The 19,960-nt window shown below is 50.0% G+C and overlaps 1 protein-coding gene across 7 annotated transcripts in view; it reads right to left on the bottom strand.

Annotated features, from left to right (window-relative positions):
* ABLIM3 (actin binding LIM protein family member 3) overlaps nt 1-19,960 on the bottom strand; it is a 110,162-nt gene that overhangs the window by 16,069 nt on the left and 74,133 nt on the right. For 2 of the 7 annotated variants that reach the window (XM_043598302.1, XM_043598295.1), the window contains exons 9-13: nt 10,284-10,342; nt 7,959-8,030; nt 3,696-3,851; nt 2,115-2,144; nt 1,510-1,639 (exon numbers count right to left, since the gene is read on the bottom strand). In XM_043598302.1, coding sequence (XP_043454237.1) covers nt 1,510-1,639; nt 2,115-2,144; nt 3,696-3,851; nt 7,959-8,030; nt 10,284-10,342 — 447 coding nt within the window. Of the gene's footprint in view, nt 1-715; nt 815-1,509; nt 1,640-2,114; nt 2,145-3,695; nt 3,852-7,958; nt 8,031-10,283; nt 10,343-19,960 lie in introns of all 7 variants that reach the window. The other 5 variants (XM_043598328.1, XM_043598321.1, XM_043598279.1 and 2 more) reach the window with 4 other exon arrangements.

Here is a 19,960-nt window from a genome sequence, read left to right on the forward strand (position 1 = left end):
TATATCCTATCACTCCCCTCGCCGCTCACCACTTCCAGGCACGCTGGTCTGCTGCCAGTTCAGTGTTTCAGGGCCTTTGCACTTGCCGTGCCCTCCGCGCGGGACTTTTTCCCTGAGATCTTCAATGGCTGGCTCCTTCTCATCTTTCCCCACCCCAGTCACTCTACCGCGGTGCCCTGTTTATTACGTTTACTGCACATATCATCTACCTGAAATTACCCTTTTACTTGTTTACTCTTTTACTAAATTTCTTTCCACATATAAACACCATGAAGGCAGGACCTGGGCTGGTTTGAGCACATTTGCAACCTCAGGGCCCAGAACAGTGCCTGGCTGTATAGAGAGAACAGAGGCTCAGGAAAGCTAAGTAACTGGCCCCAGCTCGCAGGCTTCTAAGTGGTGGAATCAGGATTCAATCCCAAGAGTTTTGATGCCAAAGCCCAGGACTTCCAGCATGGTTACTGCCGGGTCCCGGCACAGCCCTCAGACACTCGAGGCACTTCTCCGGCTGCTTCGTGGTGGTCTTGATCAAGGCTGGCTCTGTCAAGTGGGTGGCCCAAAGCCCATGGGCGAGTCGGGACTGCAGGGTGGGTTAGTGTGGGTAGCTGGTTAGGGAGGGTCCCCAGGAACCGGCTTCTCTTCGCTGCCGGTGCAGGGAGCCCGGCGTCCCCATGGAGCATGCACCCGTGCTGGGAATTCCGGGCTGGCAGCCTACCTGGGATGTGAAAGTGCTTGGGAGCCTGGTAAGAGGTCGGAGTGGAGGACCTCACATCTAACTGGCTATGGTATGGAGAGCTCCGGCCACTCTCGGGCCCTGGAGCACGCAGGCAGTGGTCCCCAGAAAGAACAGAGGCACAGAGAAAACAGGCATTAACGCGGTGGCAGTTAAGGCAGCAGTGACGTGATGACAGCAGGGATGGCAGGGAGGGGCTGTGCTCTCATGCACCGTGTCTGCAGAAACAGGCTGGACCCTGTTTTCTTGCCTCACCCCGAAGTCAGATTTTGTAGGTTGTAAGAATCAACTCCACTGAGCATCAGCAAGGTGACTTTGCACCTCTTACCTCCCCACCACCCCTCTTGATTACTTCTTTCCTTCGTCCAAGCACCTGCTTCACCCCTAACCTCAAGGTGGACGTGGATGGCCTGACCGGAGGGGGTAAGGCTGGGCCTGTTTCTGGTCCTCTGGCTCTACCCTCTGGATGGGGCAGGCCAAGGCCAATGGCAAAGGAGTCTTCTTCCAGCCAAGGCTGCTGGGATGCCTGCCACTTCTCTCCTGGCAGCTTACCACCCGCCTTCCTGTTGCTTCTCAGCCCCTTCTCTCCCCCTGCTAGGGGCATCTCAATATGGCCCAGCTGGTCACCTGGGTGTGGTCACAGACCCCCAGAGGGCCGTGCTGTGATGGAGATCTGGGGCAGGGGCCCTGTGCCGTCTCTGCAGCTGGCGACAGAGCCGGCCACTGCGTTGTCCCCCGGCTCTTCTTGTCCCTTTGGGGGCTTCCCCCTTCCTTACCAGAGCGGTAGTAGTGGTGAGGCGAGCGGGAAAAGGTGGGAGACATGCCCTGCCGGCTGTAGGTGGGGGAGTCGATGTATCCTGGGCTGGAGGCCCTTCTCTGTCGGAGATCCAGGCTCTCGTAGATGTCCTGGGGGAGGAAGTGGGCCGTGAGCAAGGCCGGCGATGCGGCAGGCCTGTGGCTCAAGGGTCTAGCAGGCAGATGGGGGAGGGACATGGAATCTAGGATTCTAGGGGATCCAAAATTCATGGTGCTGCCCTTCTGAATACAGAGGCCCCCTCCCTGGGTTACACACATGACCTGAGACAAGTTTTTGGGGCCTTCACCCATCACTCCGTCCCTTGAACAGAACCCGTAGGTCACGTGCCTGGAATCCTGGCCAAGGATCAGAGGAGCATCAGGGAGGCCCTCTCTGGGTAGAAGGGGTGAACCCTCTACTGTTTATGCCGCAGCCACTTCCTCCAGATCGTGCTCCTAAGTCTCCTGTCTGTGCCGTGGTTGGGGAGCCCCCCAGGGGGCTGGGGAGGGGTGAAACCAGTGGTCGGCTTGGTCAGCATAAAGGGACACAATCATATAAAAGGTCTTCCTGAACCAGCTCGGTTACCTGGGAGTAGGGAGATAGTGTTCCCAGCGACTGAGAAGCGAAGAGTTTGAAGGCCATGGTGGAAGGAGCAAAGGAAAAGAGGGGAGGGAGAGAGGAAGAGGGTTAAGTAGCACAGCAGAGGCCGGCCTGCAGCTGCTCCTGGGCCCCCTCCCCAGACAGCAGGTGCACTTAGCATACGGGGATACCAGCAGTGCCCACAGAGAGCAGGAGACCCAGAGACGGTGCGGTCCTTCTACCAACGGGAAACCAAGGCCCAGGGAGGGCATGGGGTGGTTCCGGGCCTCTCGGGTACGACGTGGCAGGGTCTTCGCTTGGACCCAGGCTTCTCCACCACAAGCTCAGAGCCATTTCCTGACCCCTCCTTGTCCTTCTACCAGTTCACGACCCTCTGTGGTTCATGACAACAGGGTGCAGGGCGGGGGACCCAAATGTAAGGCCAACTGAAGGCCAGGCCACGGCCATCAACGTGGGAGCTGGGTTGGAGGGTGGTGTAGCAGACTGGAGATGAGACATCCCATCCTGCAGAGGGCGCTGGCCGCTCAGCCCGTGGGACACCTGCTCAGTGTGAACACAGCTCCTTAAGTTTCCAGGACAAGTCAGAAATGCAGGTTGTTATGTGAAATCTCTCCGTGTGTCAATATTGGCAACTGATTTGCATTTTCAAAAGATACTTTGTGAGTGAAACAAAACAGGTCTGGAGTTGGCTTTGGCTCGTGGGGCCCAGGGAGCCATTTCTGGCTTCAGGAGCATCAGCTTCTACCTGACACTTGGTCCCCGGTTCCCGGTTCGTATTAGAGGCCCAGAGAGTCTCGGCATTGGGCTGTCCAACCAAAGAACCCTAATCCCTTTAGAGAGGAAGGGGTGGGGACAAGAACCTGGGTCCCTGCTCCCCAGGCCAGGCCTTCTTCTGCTTTAAACAATCTCAGTTCAGGGGCCATGGATGGGGCTAGAAGCTGCCTGAGATAGAGATTGCCAGGACCTTCGGGGTAACAGCCACGCAGCCTTCTCCAGAGAACACTTTCTCTTGTCCAGCCACCACTGAATTATTTCGAAAGCCATCTGATGCTGAGTTTTTAAAAAGCGGCTCTTGCTCTGAGCATAGGGACTTAAGACCAGGTGCAAAAACCAGAGAACCAACCTACCAGGGATTATAAACCTAAGGCCACTGAGCCTGTCAGGGGGTGACAGCCATGGGCTGTGTATAAGATTACTCCACTAGAAGAAAAACAATAGCTCAAGTGATACGTGGTCACAGGTTCTCGGCTTCCATGTTGGGGTTCTCAGGGGGTGGCGGAGACTGGGGAGAACTGGGGAGCCCATGTCCTGCCTATAGAAGGCGCTGCTCCCCCCCTCTCCAGATGGTGGAAATCCTGGTGTACTGTCACCTGCTCTGATTTTTCAAGAAAAGCCAGATTTCTGGGTGAAATTTTGATTTTTACATGTTGACTATAAATTCCAGTTTATAACAGTCCAGGGACCAGCACTGTGGAAGCCGAAGTGTCTGTCTGTGATGGAGTGGCTGGGGACCCTGTGGGCCTCCTCTCCTTCGACAGCCCCCGAGAGAGGGGCGAGACGCCATACCTCTCCATAGCCACATCTCTCCAGCATCTCGTCGGACGTGTATCTGGAATGAGGCTCGTAGGAAATGAGGTCGGGGCGTTGTACCTCGTAGATGGACTTGACCTTGGGGAGAGCTGCCAGGTCTTTGTAATTAAGGATCTCATTATCCACTTTAGCCTGAGGAAGAGGAAAGGTATAGGAAAGAGGCAGAGAGATAAGAGGGAAAAGGGAGAGGACACAAAAACCAGGCACAGGGGCAACAAGCTTCTCCAGGTTCCGCTGGAGACAAGGTCTTAGGAAGATGAGGAGAGTGTTAGAATCAGGCAGGTCATAGAGGCCATCCATTCCAACAGGGCTAACACTGATCGAGCGCATTTTAGGTGGGAGGCCCTGTGCTTTGCAGGAATTGTCTCCTCTAAGTGTCCGGATGCCTCTGTGAAGTCAGTGTCAATGTTACTACTATTTTTCAGAGAAGGAAACTGAGGCTCCAAACGTTCTGCACTTTGCACCGTTTAGCCAGCAGGTTTGAATCCAGTCTGAACCACACAGCCTGGGTGGGGACTGCCTTTTGACCCCCCACCCCCACCCCCTGCCACAGGAAGGATATCCTCATTCACGGCTCCTTGAAGATGATGGAGATGATAAAGACAATTAACCACGGAGAGTGAAACACTAGCTAACACTGGGTGAGCACTCATCACGGGCCAGACTCTGTCGTAAGTCCCCTGTAGGAATGAACTCCCTTAACTCCTACAACTCACAACACTACTAGTAGGCACTCCTATCATCTCGATTTTTTGAATGAGGAAACAGGCACAGAGACATCAGTGAACTTGCCCAAGGTCATACAACCAATAAGTAGCAAAATCAGAATTCAAACCCAGCCAGTCTAGCCTGGGAACTGGCCTTCTCCAGTAGCCTCTGCTAGCTTGGCAGGTGGAGAGGTGGAGAACTCTGCCGTTGGCTGAGTTCAGCCTTCTAGAACTGCATTGATCAAGAAGAGACAGCTTCCCCTTGCATGGGGCAGACCACCTCTCGTGGCTTCTGAAGCCATGTCCTCTCCACATCTGCATCCTCCACCTGTTCCCCCTGTGACCCGCTTCTGCTGTGGTCATCAAGGATCTGTCGCCCCATAACTACTGTGGCTTGCAAGGTCCTGACATGAGATAAACTGCGAGGCCACTAGACAGAGACTCCAAAGAAACGTAATTATCCTCATGACATTCTTCTAGTGCCTTGGGGCCCAGGTGAGTCTCAAGCCAAAACTATGGCGGAGAGGGCAACTTTCATAAAGACCTTATGAGCACTGCTGTTTGAAACACTTTCCAGGGTCCTTCCACCATTCTGTCCTGGTCCCAGCCCACCAGTGTTTGAGCACTTTGTGTTCATTCTCCATTGCCTCTAGATATACTGTCCACTCCTCCTTGCCCTGATTTGGGCTCTGAGACCCCATGGGCTACATCAAGACTCCCTGGATTTCAGTTGGGTTGGGTCAATGGGGGGGTCATCTGCAGACAGGGGGGTGATGGCGAGAGAGGCTGTGTACCTGTGTACCTGTCCCCTTGGTACCGCCCTTGCCCTGCTGGCTATGGTGGGCATCGATCCTATCCAGGGCTGCCTTTCACGGCGCGAGCTTTCGCCAGGCCATCTCTTCAGGCTTAGGGTAGTGACAGCTCCTGCTGCTGTAGACCCTGCATGCCACACTCTGTCTTGTGGGTCCTCTAACCCTGCCTACACCTCTGTGAATGGTCCCTTCACAGAACCTTCTCAGCTAAACCCTTAGAGATGCACCATGTCATCTCTGCCACAGCCTGCCCAGCTCAGGCACCCATATCTGTACCAATCTGGGGGTGGGTGGGTCAAGGGAACCTTGTGAGAAGGGTCCACCTGCCGAAGTAACTGCCGCCTTTTGTTGTGGGATGTTAGGTCTTGACCTTGAGAGCTCCTGGCATCTTGCAGACTTGTCTCGACCCATCAATATTCTTCTCAGTGCTTTAGTCCAAACCTCAGAAATACTAAATTTATATTTCTTCCTGTAGGCTCCTTGTTTATAGGGTTATAAATGAGCCTTAGGTTTGGAGGCGCAGTGATTGAACAGAGGCATCCCAACATAATTAGCCAGGAAGGAAGGCAGAGAACATGTGGGGCTGGTCGAAGACAAACCTCCTGAAGATGATTCTAGCAGTCAAGCGGGGGATGAGCAAAGCTGGAAAGAGCCTGCCCCCTCCAGGTGCAGTGATAACTCTTTTTTGAATACCAAACCTCAGTATTTATGAAAATTAAGCCAACACTCTTCTCTTTCTGCCTGTTATCGCATGTTCCCAAAGCGGTGGGATGGTTCCTTCCCTGAATTTGGAAGCCATGTTTGGAATGGTCTGATCGAAAACATGGCCCCCATGACATGCAGTCATTCCCCAGAACAGCTGAAGGTGAGCATTCTAAAAAGTGAGAAAGGAGAGTACAGGAAGGGAGACACATGTCTACACTGGCACGCGCGGGGAACTGATCTCCACGGGCAAGCTCCCCTCCCCCCCCCCCCACCCCGGTGGACAGCTCAATGGCAGGTGTCCCCAGCTGCTCTTGTTCACTTGTATGGAGCTGTTTCTCAGAGGGGCGACACGGCGCTCTTTCTCCAGGACTCCAGGGTGCACATCACCAGGCCTAGTTTGTTTCACAAAGGTTAGCCAGGCTCCTCAGAAGCAGGGAAGACCAGCCAGGGATGAAAGGCACTAGAGCACTGCTATATGTATGTATTCCCCAAGTTCGTATATCCTGGCAACGCTCTGCGGGAGACGTGCTCACTTCTGTCAACAGTCTTCTCATGGTGTAGGCCCCGAAACTAAGCTCACGAATTCTGCGTGCGTCTGGCCCGGTTCATAGCACCGGGGGGACGACAGTCTCTCTTGTTCTGGACAGGACTCTTCAGTGAGTACGGCCTGTGATCGAAGCGCTGGTCTGCGGGAGCCGCAAGGCAGTATTGACCATACTGAAGTTGCTGTCCATGGTAACTTTTAGGTCTGATTTTCATTGAACAGAGGAAGAAAGGAAAGGAAACAGTCCCACTAAGGGGAGTTATCCAGGGATCAAGGAGGAAGCTGGATGTGGATCTGAGGTAAAATCGTGATGAAGCAATGGTGGTCAGGGCCCACTCAGGGATGGCTAGTTTGGGGACTGTATCTAGAACTCTTACCAGGAGCGGTTTTCCTGCTGTAGACCGCTCCCCCGCCCCACCTCCTCTTCTGGCCTTCGTGGCCCCTCAGACTTGGGGAAGGCTGGAACAGTCTGCAGTCAGACGGTTCCTCTTCTTTGCTCATCTCTGTCCTCTCTGGCTCTGCCTCCCCCACCTGCTTTAACTCACTTCTGTTTCTCTCTCAGGTCTGAGCTTAAGTGTTTCTTTCTCAGGATTCTTCCTCCAGTTGGTCCTAGACTGTCCGTCCCTCTGTCCATCTGTACCATCATCAGAGCACCCGGAACTTTTTCTTCCTAGTAGCACTTATCAGAACTGTGAGTGATTACGCATGTAGTCAATGTCATGAGGACAGGCATCAAGTCAGGGCACTTCACCACCATTTTCCAGCACAGACCCAGCCCAGAGGAGACACTTAGCACACGTTTGTTGAATGAATGAATGAATGAATAAATTACATATCCAAGGGACTTCTGAGCTCATCTGGCTCAACTCTTGTCCCTTCTGCCATGTCCCTGCAAGTGATGAGTTTCTCTGTTTGAATGGTTCGGGGATGGGAGCTCAGGCACACACCTGCGGGCCTCTCCACCTTTGAACTTCTTAGGTCACCAGTAAGCTTTTCTTTACATTTGCAAAAATCCACATTCATACGGCTTCTTCTTCCTCTCCGCCTCCTTGTCACCCAACCCTATCTCCACATGGACCTCCCCCGCAGTCCCTACTCTGAATGCCACTCTGATCCCAGATTTTGGTCTCACTATTGTCTCAGTTAAACAATGAGGAAGGACGCACACTGCAGGGGTCTCAGAGCTCATCAAGGGCTCTTCTGTCTTTGCACTTTCTTGGGATCCTGCTGCACTTGATTATCCCCATAACACTGTTTGATGTGGCTGTGTGCTCCGTGAGGGCAGCGTCTATGTCCTCCCTGTGCCCCACTGAGTCCTCAGGACCTGGCACAGAGTCTAGCACATGGCAGGCACGCACAAGACACTGGCTGGATGAAAACCTCACAGCTATCTTTGGGGGTCCTTAGGAACTCTTTAGATCCCAGACCTGGGGCTAAGGAAGGCCTCTGGTGGCTGAAAAGTGATACATACGCAGATGACTCGGTTGGGTGACCCGATGCTGGAGCCAGGGGGTGAGATGGAAGTTTCGGAAGTCCGCCTATGCTGTGGGAGAGAGGAGACAGAAGAGTGAGAAGGTGCACCTTGCTCTGGAGGGGAAGAGGGGCGGGGAGGAAGAAGGTGGCTGTGCAGGGGACAGCGACAACACTGTGAAATGCACTTGCTGGCCTTCTGTACTTTGTCTTTATTTCTGCCTTTTAAATCCATGTCTGAGTGTGAATGGAATTGGAAATGCACACGACTTTGGGCTGTTGGACAGAATTTGGATTTTTGTTCATTTGTTTGTTTTACATATTTGAGGTAAGCATTTATTCATAAAATTTTTCACTGGGGGTTATCCTGCCAATAACGTATTTACTTTAAACGAATAAAATTGGTTAGTACTTATTCCTTAGCAGTTTGTTGATATAAAACATACCAGCAGGTTAAACTTCATGCAATTGCATAATGTATTGATTCTTTACAGGGTATCCATTGCGAATTAACATCAGCCTAAGTGATAAACTTAAAAAATCTTTCTCTGAACGGTGGCAATGATGTGTTAATGGCTCCCTCAGCCGAATGGCACTATGTCAACCTCAGTGCAGCCCTGAGAGTGGCAGCATGTAGTTGAAAAGCAAACAGAACGGGGACCAAGGATCACTGGTGAACTATGTGATTTTAGAGATCCCGGATTCCCCATCTGTAAAATGAAGGGGCTGGTCTTTGGGATTGCTAAATTTCTTGCCAGATTTCTCACGGCACAGCTTAGAATTAAAGCATTCTACTTGGGGCTCTGGAGCAGTGTTGCCCAAACTGTGGGTCATGAACTAGTGATCCAAGTTCATGGGAAGATGAATTTAGGGGGAGCATTTGATGATACCGAGTTGCAGAATGGGCGTGTAAAATGTAAAATTGTATTTCATTCCTCTTGGTTAGATCAAGGAGGAAATCTTAATTTAGTGCTAATATATTTTAGCAACTTTCTTGACAGTTCCTTTTTTTTTTTTAAACAATGCCATCTAGCTGGAATTTCTCAGATTTATTTATAAGAAACATTTCATTTGCATTGAATGTATTTTATGGTTGCCTTCTACTGTTAAAGCAAGTAATGCTGGTTTTCTTATTTAAAATAAGTTCTGTTGGGGCGCCTGGGTGGCGCAGTGGGTTAAGCGTCCGACTTCAGCCGGGTCACGATCTCGCGGTCCGTGAGTTCGAGCCCCGCGTCGGGCTCTGGGCTGACGGCTCAGAGCCTGGAGCCTGTTTCCGATTCTGTGTCTCCCTCTCTCTCTGCCCCTCCCCCGTTCATGCTCTGTCTCTCTCTGTCCCCAAAATAAAAATAAATGTTGAAAAAAAAAAAGTTCTGTTAAGTAAAGAACAGTGGGTTGACGTAAAGAAAAAATATTGATACAGGTGATTCACAGCCGTGGCAAAAGCATCAGGGTTGTAGAAGGGTAATTGGATTTGAGAAATGCCACCCAAAAGGTGGAACTTGGGGAAGAAAGGGCAATTAGGTCTTTTTACATCTTAAATGGGAGAGGACCTGGAAGAAACAGGGGGAAAAAGAACCTCACGGCTCAAACAAAATTATATGTCCACAGACCAGTTCTTTCACAAAGAGGCATTTTGGCTATTATCCAGTGCCCGTCCCCAACACACACCCAGGTTTCTCCTCCACGGTATCGAGGACTCAGGAGCTGGGCTCCTCCCTGCAGTCCTTGGAACAGGAACCCAGATTCACAGGACTTCTTGGTACTAGTCAGAGCGGTAATTGAAAGGGGCGCAGGACCGCAGCTGGCCTAGCGTGTGCCTGGGGACACGGGCTGTGCTTCTGCTGGCAGCATTACTGTGGGCAAATCACCATCCTCTTTCGACTTTGAATTTCTCACCAGCCAAGAGAGGATAAAATTCCCTGTCCCATCTGATCCATGGGGTTAAAGAAATAAAATCAGAGAGTGGCTGATGCTTTGCAAACTGCCAATTCGTGTGTCAATAATCACTAATAAATGACCCCAGGCTCGGGAAAACCCCCCGTGTGTGTGCTTCAGAGAGGCCGCATCTTTCGCTAAGGTGAAAGCCTTGCGCCAGGAATGCTAAAAACTCACATCAATGCAGTGTTTCACGGTTCTCAAAGTGCTCTCGCATGCAATGTCTTTATCCCCGCAAAAGTCCCATGAGGCAGGTGTTACCATTAAGGAAACCTAAGGATACAGGTACACAGTTGGGAGCGTGCGTACTAAGGAACAACTCCCTACTAAAACACAGGGCCCCCACCCGGTGGCAAAAAGTCTGGTCCGGCATCGCTACCGGCTTGCTTACCTTTAACTTCTTCTCTGCCCGGGCTGCCTGTTTGCAGATGGGGTGCCAAACCTCAGAACCTAAGGGCACAGCAAAATAACAAAGGCTCGGACCTTTCACACCCACTAGCTTTCTTGCCATCCTCACCTCAGTGTAGTCCCTCAGCAGCACAAGTGCCCTACACAGCGGCCAGGAGCACCCCCAGATGTCCCAGGCTCTTTGCTGCGACATCAGTTCAACCCCTCCCCCCCTTTCTACCTGTCCACATCCTACCCATTCCTCAAGGTCCAGGTTCCACACGGCATCTTCCTGCAAACTTTCTTACCTGGCAGCTGGGAGAGACTTCTCTCTTCTCTGTGATCCATCTTTCTTTGTATCTTTCTTAACACGACCTCACATCACAGTAGCTTGTGGATTCATTGCCCTAACCAAATTAGAAGCTCCTCCGGGCAGGGGCTGAGCTTTATTCATTGCTGGATCTCCCGCGGCATCCAGAATGGGATTTTGCTCTCAGCAGAGGGCCCCGTACGTGTTTTGCAGGGTGAACAGATGAGCGGATGATTGGCAGTGAGTGACAAGTAGCAGGTGGTCAATAAATATTTGTTGAATGAATGAATGACAGTGGAGGTGAAATAAAGTGACAGGCCATGGTGAACGCCAACCTCCTTTCTCTTCAGAGACTTATGACAGTCTACTAGATCTATCAACCGAAGGGGAGGTGGGGTCATGGTGTATATTCTGCTTGAGCGCACTGTCTTGACCTGCTAATTCCTAAGCGGCTCCAGACTCTTCAAATATAGTATATCGCAAATGCCCGCATTTTATTGTGGGCACCAAAGTCTAGAGGCCATCTTGGGAAGGCATGAACAACAGGTGGCTGGTCACATGTTGGGAAGAAGCCCCAAATATTACACATTCCCCAAAGAAGAGACAGGTGTCCTGGATTAGAAGGAAAAATAGGAACATATTATCCCTCTGGTGCCATTCCTCTTATTACCAGCCCTAAAAGGAAAGGAGCCAGCAAATGGCTGGATTCCTGAGCACCCAGATGGCATTTGTTTGTCTGACTTTGTTTTTAGGATATACTTTCCATTATGGTTTGTTGCCTGGAACCCCCAGGCCTGGGATGCGGGCCAAGCGACAGGGGGTGGCGTAAAGTTGAAAAATTAGCCCCAAAAACGTGATACAGAGAGGATAGGCCTGAACGTAAGGAGCGTGGAGTCTGGTTTCTGGAACCTGGATTCTTGCCTCCTCTCGGCCCCAGGCACACCCTCTCCCTGGGTTCCGGTTTCTGCGTCTAAATAACAACGAGGTGGAGTTTGGATGGTCTCCGAGGTTATTTTCATCTCCAAAAGTTTAATTCTAGGCCCGGTTTGTCAATTATGAGATAGGGACCTTTCAGTTTTGTTTGCTGAGTTTCTTGTGAGTTCCTAATAATTCAACACGAGTTTAATTCCTGCTCACGTAAAGTGCAATGGCTCTCGGAGCCCAGTAGAGGGACTCTGGGTCTGCGGGCTGGAGCCTGCCAGTCGCAGGGTGTGTCTGCGACCAAGTGATGGGTGGGGATCCTTGCTTTGGGGAGTTAGTCGAGAGAGCATTTCCGGGTCTGAGAAGCTGCTGAATCCACCAGGAGTTGTTTACCCCCGTGGCTCTGGCAGGAAGCACATGTTACAGGTCACGGTAGGAAATGGATGAGGGGGATACAGATGTCTAAGAAGGTCGTGAGATGAAGCGAAAGAGGCATCTGAGGGGAAAGAGGCAGGCAGAAGTTCTCATGGGGGGAAATGATGTGTAAAGAGTGGAGGTCAGACTAGATGGCCAGGTCCCGCCACGGACACAGTCTGTTCTGAAATAAAGCTGGGCTGCCAATGGCTTCAGCCCTCAGCAGGTTTATAAGAAAGCAGGTTTATAGAAGTGGCGGGGGTGGGGGGTTGGGGGGGGGGACTCAAAGGCGAGAAAGAAAATATAATTAGAAAGGAAAAGAAATCAGAAGTTTGGGAGCTGGCAGGATAGCCTCTAAATTAAACAGGGAAGGAACTTGCTGGCTGTGAGTGATAGAGGAGGTGACGGAGGTGAGTTAAAGTAAGAAGAGGTGATCTGTTCACGAAGACCCTTACGAGATGACGGCCGGCTGAGCTTCTGCCACCAGCCACGAGCTCAACCGCGACACTGACAGAAAGACAGCATCCGGAAGGCCATTATTCTCTTCTACGGGCTTCTCCTCAGAGTGTAAAACAGTTTCTGGCTCATGTGTGTTTTTTTGTTTTTTTGTTTTTTTGTTTTTTTAAATTTTTTTTTTTAACGTTTATTTATTTTTGGGACAGAGAGAGACAGAGCATGAGCGGGGGAGGGGCAGAGAGAGAGGGAGACACAGAATCGGAAACAGGCTCCAGGCTCTGAGCCATCAGCCCAGAGCCCGACGCGGGGCTCGAACTCCCGGACCGCGAGATCGTGACCTGGCTGAAGTCGGACGCTTAACCGACTGCGCCACCCAGGCGCCCCAAGTTTATTCATTTTTTGAGAGAGAGAGAAAGAGAGACAGAGAGAACGAGCACGAGTGGGGGAGGGGCACAGAGAGAGGGAGACACAGACTCTGAAGCCGCTCCAGGCTCTGAGGTGTCAGCACGGAGCCCGATGAGGGGCTCAAACTCATGAACCGTGAGATCATGACCTGAGCTGAAGTTGGAAGCTTAACCAACTGAGGCACCTAGGCACCCCCCCCACCTCTGTATTTTAAAATGAGACACAGGATGAAAGGTACCCAGAGGATGATGGTAACCAGGGCGGAGAGGGGACCCAAAATTAAGCCATAAAGTAGGGTTTTCACTGTGGAGAAGAGAATACTTAGCAGAATGGTGAAAAAGGGTTTTGATATCTTAATGACTCTCTGTGGGAAGAGCAATGAACTTGTTCTGCGTGTCTTGTAATAAGGACCGGGGCAGAAGTTTCAGGGAATGAAAATTCAATGTCTGAGGACTGAACGGGCCCCTTTGCGAGTGAGCTCCCTGTCCCTGGAAGCATGTAAGTACACACTGGGTAGAAACATGCTCAGCAGGGATATTGTAGAGGAGACATACAATGAAGTAGTTACACTGATGCACGTAACTCCCTACCCTTGGAGATTCTGTGCTTTATCTTCACAGATTTCTCTGTATAGAAAGAATGAATTATTTGCCCCTATCCAATGATCCCGCTCCTTCTGTAAGTTTTATAAGGAGCGGGACTCATATCTGTCTTATCTGCAGATACAGCTGCAGGGACTGTAGATTCTCAATAAATACTCATTGAGTGAATGAATAAAACAAAAGACACATGATATTGTGTTGTAGGCCAGTTGAATCCCTTAAGCTGGGCTCAGAGATTTGGACAAGTGGCACAATCTAGACTCTGATTCAACAGCTACAATTCCAGAGTGAGTGTCTATCAGAGAGTCACTAGACTGGGGTTTGTTTAAGTGGGGTTTGGGGACCAGCTGTCCAGAATCCCGGTAAGATGCCCCCCCAAAGTCCCTGAAGTCAACTCCGGGAGGCGGGGCCTGAGAATGTGTGATGTTAACAAGCTCCCCGGATAACTTATGACTCCAAATTGAAAAACCACAGGGCTGGATACCAGTTAATACTCCAAATTTGTTCCTTTGGAATGTGATGGGATAAAGAAAACCAATTTTATAAGACGTAAGCACGCTTTAACTTCTTGAAAGAAGTCAACACTTTTTGCTTGTTAGACTCCTGGTTTCATGAGTCATACCCTTGTCCTCTGAGACCATCACTGACAGTTCCAGGTCCTGCAGTTAAAACCTCCTGTGAACGTTATGGAAGTGAAGGGTTAGCTATTCTGTGTAAGCTGATTCAGAGGCTGAGATCTGAATCTCCAAAGCTGTCCCTCAGCTGGGTGGTAAGCCTCATCTTCTTTTTTTTGTTTTTTTGGATCATTGGAAATTTTAATGCCAGATCAGTCCTGGTGCCACAGTCTTGCAGACCGCCCGGCCAGCGTTACAAACACAGCAGTGACCGAAACCGGCCCACCCAAAGGTTCTATCTGGCCAGCATGGTGTTTTTACATGAATGCTTTTAGACCCTGCAGGTGGCCAGTGACCCCTCCCTGCTGTCTGCCTCTCAGCCCTTCTTGTTCATGTAAGTAGGCATTTAGGTTTTTAAACCCGGCTCCCGGCCAGGGTGTTCTCTTACAGCAGGCTTCTTCTCCGGATTTCTCTCGACCACAGCAGGGTGAGGCTTCTCTGCTTTGTGGCAGCACTAGCCTTGGTGACCCAGGCTTGCTAGGATTTTGGATTGGCCCTTTGGCTCCTTGAAAATCCCTGCCTGGGCAAACAAATGTGCTGTGTCCACACACTGGAATATCATTCAGCCATAAAAAGGAATGGAGCACTGATACATGTTATAACATGGATGAATCTAGAGAACATTATGCTAATGCTAAGTGAAAGAAACCAGACACAAAAGCCCACATTTTGCAGGATTCCGTCTCTATGAAATTTCCCCAATAGGTAAATCTATACAGGCAAATGGCAGATTAGTAGTTGCTAGGGTCTAGGGGAAGGCAGTGGGAAGTGTCTAATGGGACACTCCAGCATATTCATGGAAGCAAACATCGTCTTCAGACAATCCTGTGCACTGGTAAATTTTCGCCGCATATCAGGCAATCCATGCATTACTGAGTATACTATTCCTAAGGGGTCTGAATGCCACTTACACCTCGCTTCCTAGCTGCATCGTCCAGAGCAAGTCAGTTAGCTCTCTGTGCCTCAGTCTCCCCACTGATAAAATGGGGGATGGGAACAGTACCTGCCTCGGAACTTGTTGTGAGTGAGCATCAGTGAGTTACCATTCACAGAGCCCGCAGAACAAGGTCCGCGTAGAGTGGGTACCGTGACAGTGTTAGTGGTTGGGATTATTATTATCTTCCCTGCCCTACCTAAACAAAAATCTGTTTGCCAGGACGGCGGCAGAGCCCAGGTGCGCGGGAGTTCACAGGCAATAGTAACGGCTGATAGCAACAGCCAGGACGGTAATTAAAATGCGTGAGTGCTTTCTGTGTGTCGTGCATTCTTGTTATTCTTATTGTCATCATTATAACTAATATTTAGAGAATGCCTAAGCCAGGCCTTATGCCATATACTTTATAATTGTAGTACTTAGGTAGAAACTAACCGTGATGACTAGCATTTATTGCCCACGTAGGCTAAGCCCTATGCTAAGCGCTATTAATAGCAATGGTAACATTGACAACAGCCAGCATTTTTTAGTGCATGGCATCATGGGGCATGGCCACTCCACCTTCCTGGATGTTTATATCAGCTCAGACTGGCGGAGCCGGGGGTCCCAGGCTCGGTGTTACAAGCCTTCATCATGCATTCGCTCATTTAACACAATAGCCTGGCGAAGTGGGCCTAAGGCTACCCCCTGTTTTCAGATGGGGAAATTGAGGTTTAGGGAGCTTAGATGTCTTGCCCGCCCGTCCAACACTGTCTCCTCGCCCTGGCCTGGGTGTGCGTATATGACCAAGTTGGGGTCCTCCGAGTCTCTCTGGGCTTTCTGTGCTTAAACTGGCGGGGAACGCTGCCTCTCTGTGCCCTCGGAGCCCTCCTTCCCCAACACAGAGGCAGCCAGGGCAGGGCGGGAGAGCGGGAGGCCACACAGAGAAAGAAGCATAGAGCATAACCACCTGCTGAGCCCTGTGCGCCCTTCAACCCAGCCCTGCTGTTTCTAGGTGCTTCTCAGTTCTGTGAGCTGATCAATGCCCTTTTACCTAAAGTTGTTTCTGCCGCCTAAAAAGTCCAGACTAATAAAACATCTCATTGAGCTAAAACCCGAGTATCTGACAAGTTCTTGACTTGCCCAGCGGGCAATTTTGTTTCCCAGAAAATAGAGGAAGCAGCCAGGGAAATTGCTACTCTGGACCTAATTCTGACCAACGTGGACAAATTGGCTGGTGAAGTAGATGTGACATGTAACTGGCGAGAAAATGGTCACATCGTCTTGAGTTTGAGGTGACCCGAGAGAAGAAGCAAGTTGGAAACAGACTTTAAATCACCAACTTTAAACTACTATGCTATAATATTTTCTATAGGATTCAAGATGTTTGGTAACCCTAAAAGTCTAAAAAAAATATTGCAGTTCATCCAAAATGAAAATGTATTCTATTTAAAGTGAAATATGCTTAGTAGTTTCAGACTTTAGGAGATATCAATTTAGTACAGTAACGGGATATGTTTGAAGAGTCTAAAATTATGTAGCAGGATTGGGGAAACATGAGATTTAAAGTTTTTAAGCATTACTCCTACAAACTAAGCTGTCAGTGGAGAGATCCAATTTAAAATAACAATGCTAAACTACCAGATTATAGCAACCAATAATAGGACGTTAGTGCCTTTTAAAGTGTGGTTTGATGAGACGCGTCGATTATGACTGAGGGCTGGTGTTCTGCAATCCGAAGGGCGGAAGGCACCTGTCTTGAACATCTGCTTCCTCCATGCACCTCTTTTCAGGTGCTTGTCAGAGGAAAGAGAAACCTCCGCTATATATCAATGGCATCCCCGGCCGTGCCAGAAATACATACCTCCTGGTGCCAGGACCTTATATGGCCCGAACTAAAAAAACAAAAACAAAACCCAAAAAGCAAAACAAAACAGAAACAACGTGATCTGAAATAGAAGAGAAGGTTTTGGTGTAATTATCAAAGCAAGCTTTCAGGGCTCCGGTCTGGATTTGCATTAACACAGAACCAAGGCTCCTTACTTTATTTTGGGCCGTGGACACCTCTGAAAATTTGATAAAAGCTACAGACCCTCTCCTTAGAGAAACATACCTACGTGTGAACTTTGGTAAGCAACTTCAGGGGATTCATTGGATTCAGGAGGCCAACTACAAACCGCAGGTTAAGAATTCTGAAACTAAATGGAAGAAACTGCCCTAAACAAAGCCTAGGAAGATAGGCCAGCCTAACCTTGGCCCAGGGACATAAACTTTCTAAACTTTGTTGTTCTCTAAAACGGGGAGGTTAATGGCGCTTTTAGCTCATAGGGCTGTTGTGGGGGAAAAAATGGGATTCTGCATTTAAAGCTCTCAGAACTGTGCCTGGCACATAGTAAGTGCTTCATGAATTATCAGCTGATGGAGTAGGACCTACAATTTGTTACAATACTTTCCTTAGCAGAGTAAGGTTTGTCAGGCTTTCATAACAGATTTCCTGCCTGTTGGTTTTAGTTAAATACATGAATGATGACAGAGACCTGCTTAGAACTGTGCAGCTGAGCTCCTGGGCTCCCGGTGATCCTCCCCCGCCAGGTCCTTGGAATCGGGGTGTATTTCGTGTAAGAAAGAAGGACAGGAGCAAAGTCTGTCTTTCCTTTTTCCTGGGCACAGGCATTTTTAGAATAAGACCAAAATCTATCTCATGAATCACATTTGGGGCTTAGAAAACTCCCACCGATCCAGCAGCTGTAACCTTGTGATTTCAGTATGTTTTGCCCGAACCTGCGGCATTTTGGCGCTTATTTTGCTGCACAGATTCAATGACCTAATTTCCTGGTGAAGCTCAAATGACGGGTTTGGACAACAAACAGATTAGAAATCTGGCATCTTTACAGAAACAGTTAAAAGGCTGAATGAACAACAGAACTTAAAACAAACAAAAGAAAACTTGCTTGTCTCCCGGGGTCCAGGAAGTTCTCATCCAGACAGACGTCAGCCTTCTCCCAATTAGAGCTCATCAGAAAGCCATCACGCAGTGATTAAAACACAAACAAACTGACCAAAAGAAGCTCCCGAGGCTGGCTGCCAGTGCCTTGCCATGTCCCGCTACAGAACTGACCAGACTGGGATTTTAGGGGGCGCCTGGGTGGCTCAGTCGGTTAAGCGACTGACTCTTGATTTCGGCTCAGGTCGTGATCTCACGGTCCATGAGTTTGAGCCCCGCATCGGACTCTGTGCTGACAGTGTGGAGCTTACTTGGGATTCTCTGTCTCCTCTCTCTGCCCCTCCTGTGCTCATGCTCTCTCTCTCTCTCTCTCTCTCTCTCTCTCTCTCAAAATAAATAAATAAACATTAAAAAAGAAAAAGCCGGGTTTTTAAACTTTGCAGCCTTCCTAATGCTCTCTCTCATGTATGTTGCTTCATGGGGCACCTAGCACCTTCACATTCATTCTCTCCCATATTCATGAGGACCTTGTGGAGCACACCTGCTCTCTGTGGGTGAGGTGTGTGGGCCTGCCTCAGTTTCTCCACCGTGTAATGCTTCCGCCCACCGCAGGCCTTTGCACCTGCTGTTCCCAACGCCTCCACCATCTTTCCTCCCCTCTTCACCCTCCCACCTCCTACTCATTTCCAAACTCTTGGCTTGAAATCTCCCTTCTTCAGCAGAGCCTCCCCTGACCTCCCAGACAAGATCAGGAGGCCAAAACATTCCCAAACCTTCCCTTCTCTGCACTTAATCACAGCTTGTCATTGTGTTTACACTTCTATTTAAGTCGGTCTCCCGTCCTGACAGTACACTTCACCCACGAAGCAAGCTCTCGTGCCTCATTCACGTCCAAGCACCCAGCACGTCACAGAGAGCCTGGCACATAGAAGGGCCCCAGTTTGAATGCATGAATGAGAGACAGAGTAATTTTCCCCGTCTTATAGGTGAAGGAAGAGACCCAGAGAAGGAAGGTACTTCTCAAGGTCACAGCCCATCAGCAGAAGTACTGGTGCCTGAACCCAGGAGTCCAGGGTCTCAGCGGGCTCTCCCTACTTCTGTGCTGCCTACGTGGAGAGTTTTCTACCCCCACCCAGGGAGGGTGTCCAAGGCAATCTCAGTGGGAGCAGAACCCCCTGGTGGCTGCCTCCCCCACGACACCCACAGCCGGAGTCAGCATGACTCCAGCACGGGATGGCCTGGTCCCCCTCATTGTAGAATCACTCAGCATCCCTTGAGGCAGGTCCTTGAGCGCCCTGCAATTACTCCCACTCTCCCAGGAGCCAGGAGGGTAGGAATGGAGATAATTAAGGAGGAGGGTGACAGGCCCTTCCTTCATCACCAAAAATATCTCCCACCTCCCGCAGGCATCTCTGTCGTAGGTTTGATTGTGCATCCTCTCGAATGATTACAAAGCTGTTCACCTCATCACTTAACTCTTTCAGCATTCTGTGAAGTTCTGGCCAGAAGCAGGGCTTAGAAGATTCTGGTACATAAGGATGTGAGCTCTGTGAGGGCAGTCAACTTGTTGGACCTCGCTGCTATATCTCCAGTAGTTAAGGCAGCACTGGGCACACAGGTGAAGGCTCAATAGGTATTTGTTGGATGAATGAATGAACTAAAAGCTTTCCATGTGTCAGGAATTTGCTATGCCGTGTGGGGACCGTTACTAGCCTATTTTACAGGCTAGGTGACTGAGGTTCAGGGTTAAGAGGCTGGCCCAGGGTCAAGAACTCAGGAAGCAGTGGAGCCAGGGTTCAAGGCACCCAATAGGGCAAGGTTAGGATTGAGAATTCAGGCAGGGAGATAAAGATGTTGATTGTTCTAGTGATGTGAACGAGAGAACGGTTTCAACACTAGAATATGTGTTTGCCAGGAAAGGGGGAGAGGAATAACATGCAAAAAATTTCCAGACTAAGTGCAAAGTCCGGATTGCCATGGACGCAGGGCTCATGAAGACATCATGCAGTTTGCTGAGACTCAGGGGGAATGTCCTAGCACAG

This window comes from Prionailurus bengalensis, chromosome A1 (genome assembly GCF_016509475.1).
Source record: "Prionailurus bengalensis isolate Pbe53 chromosome A1, Fcat_Pben_1.1_paternal_pri, whole genome shotgun sequence".
Taxonomy (NCBI): Eukaryota; Metazoa; Chordata; class Mammalia; order Carnivora; family Felidae; genus Prionailurus; species Prionailurus bengalensis.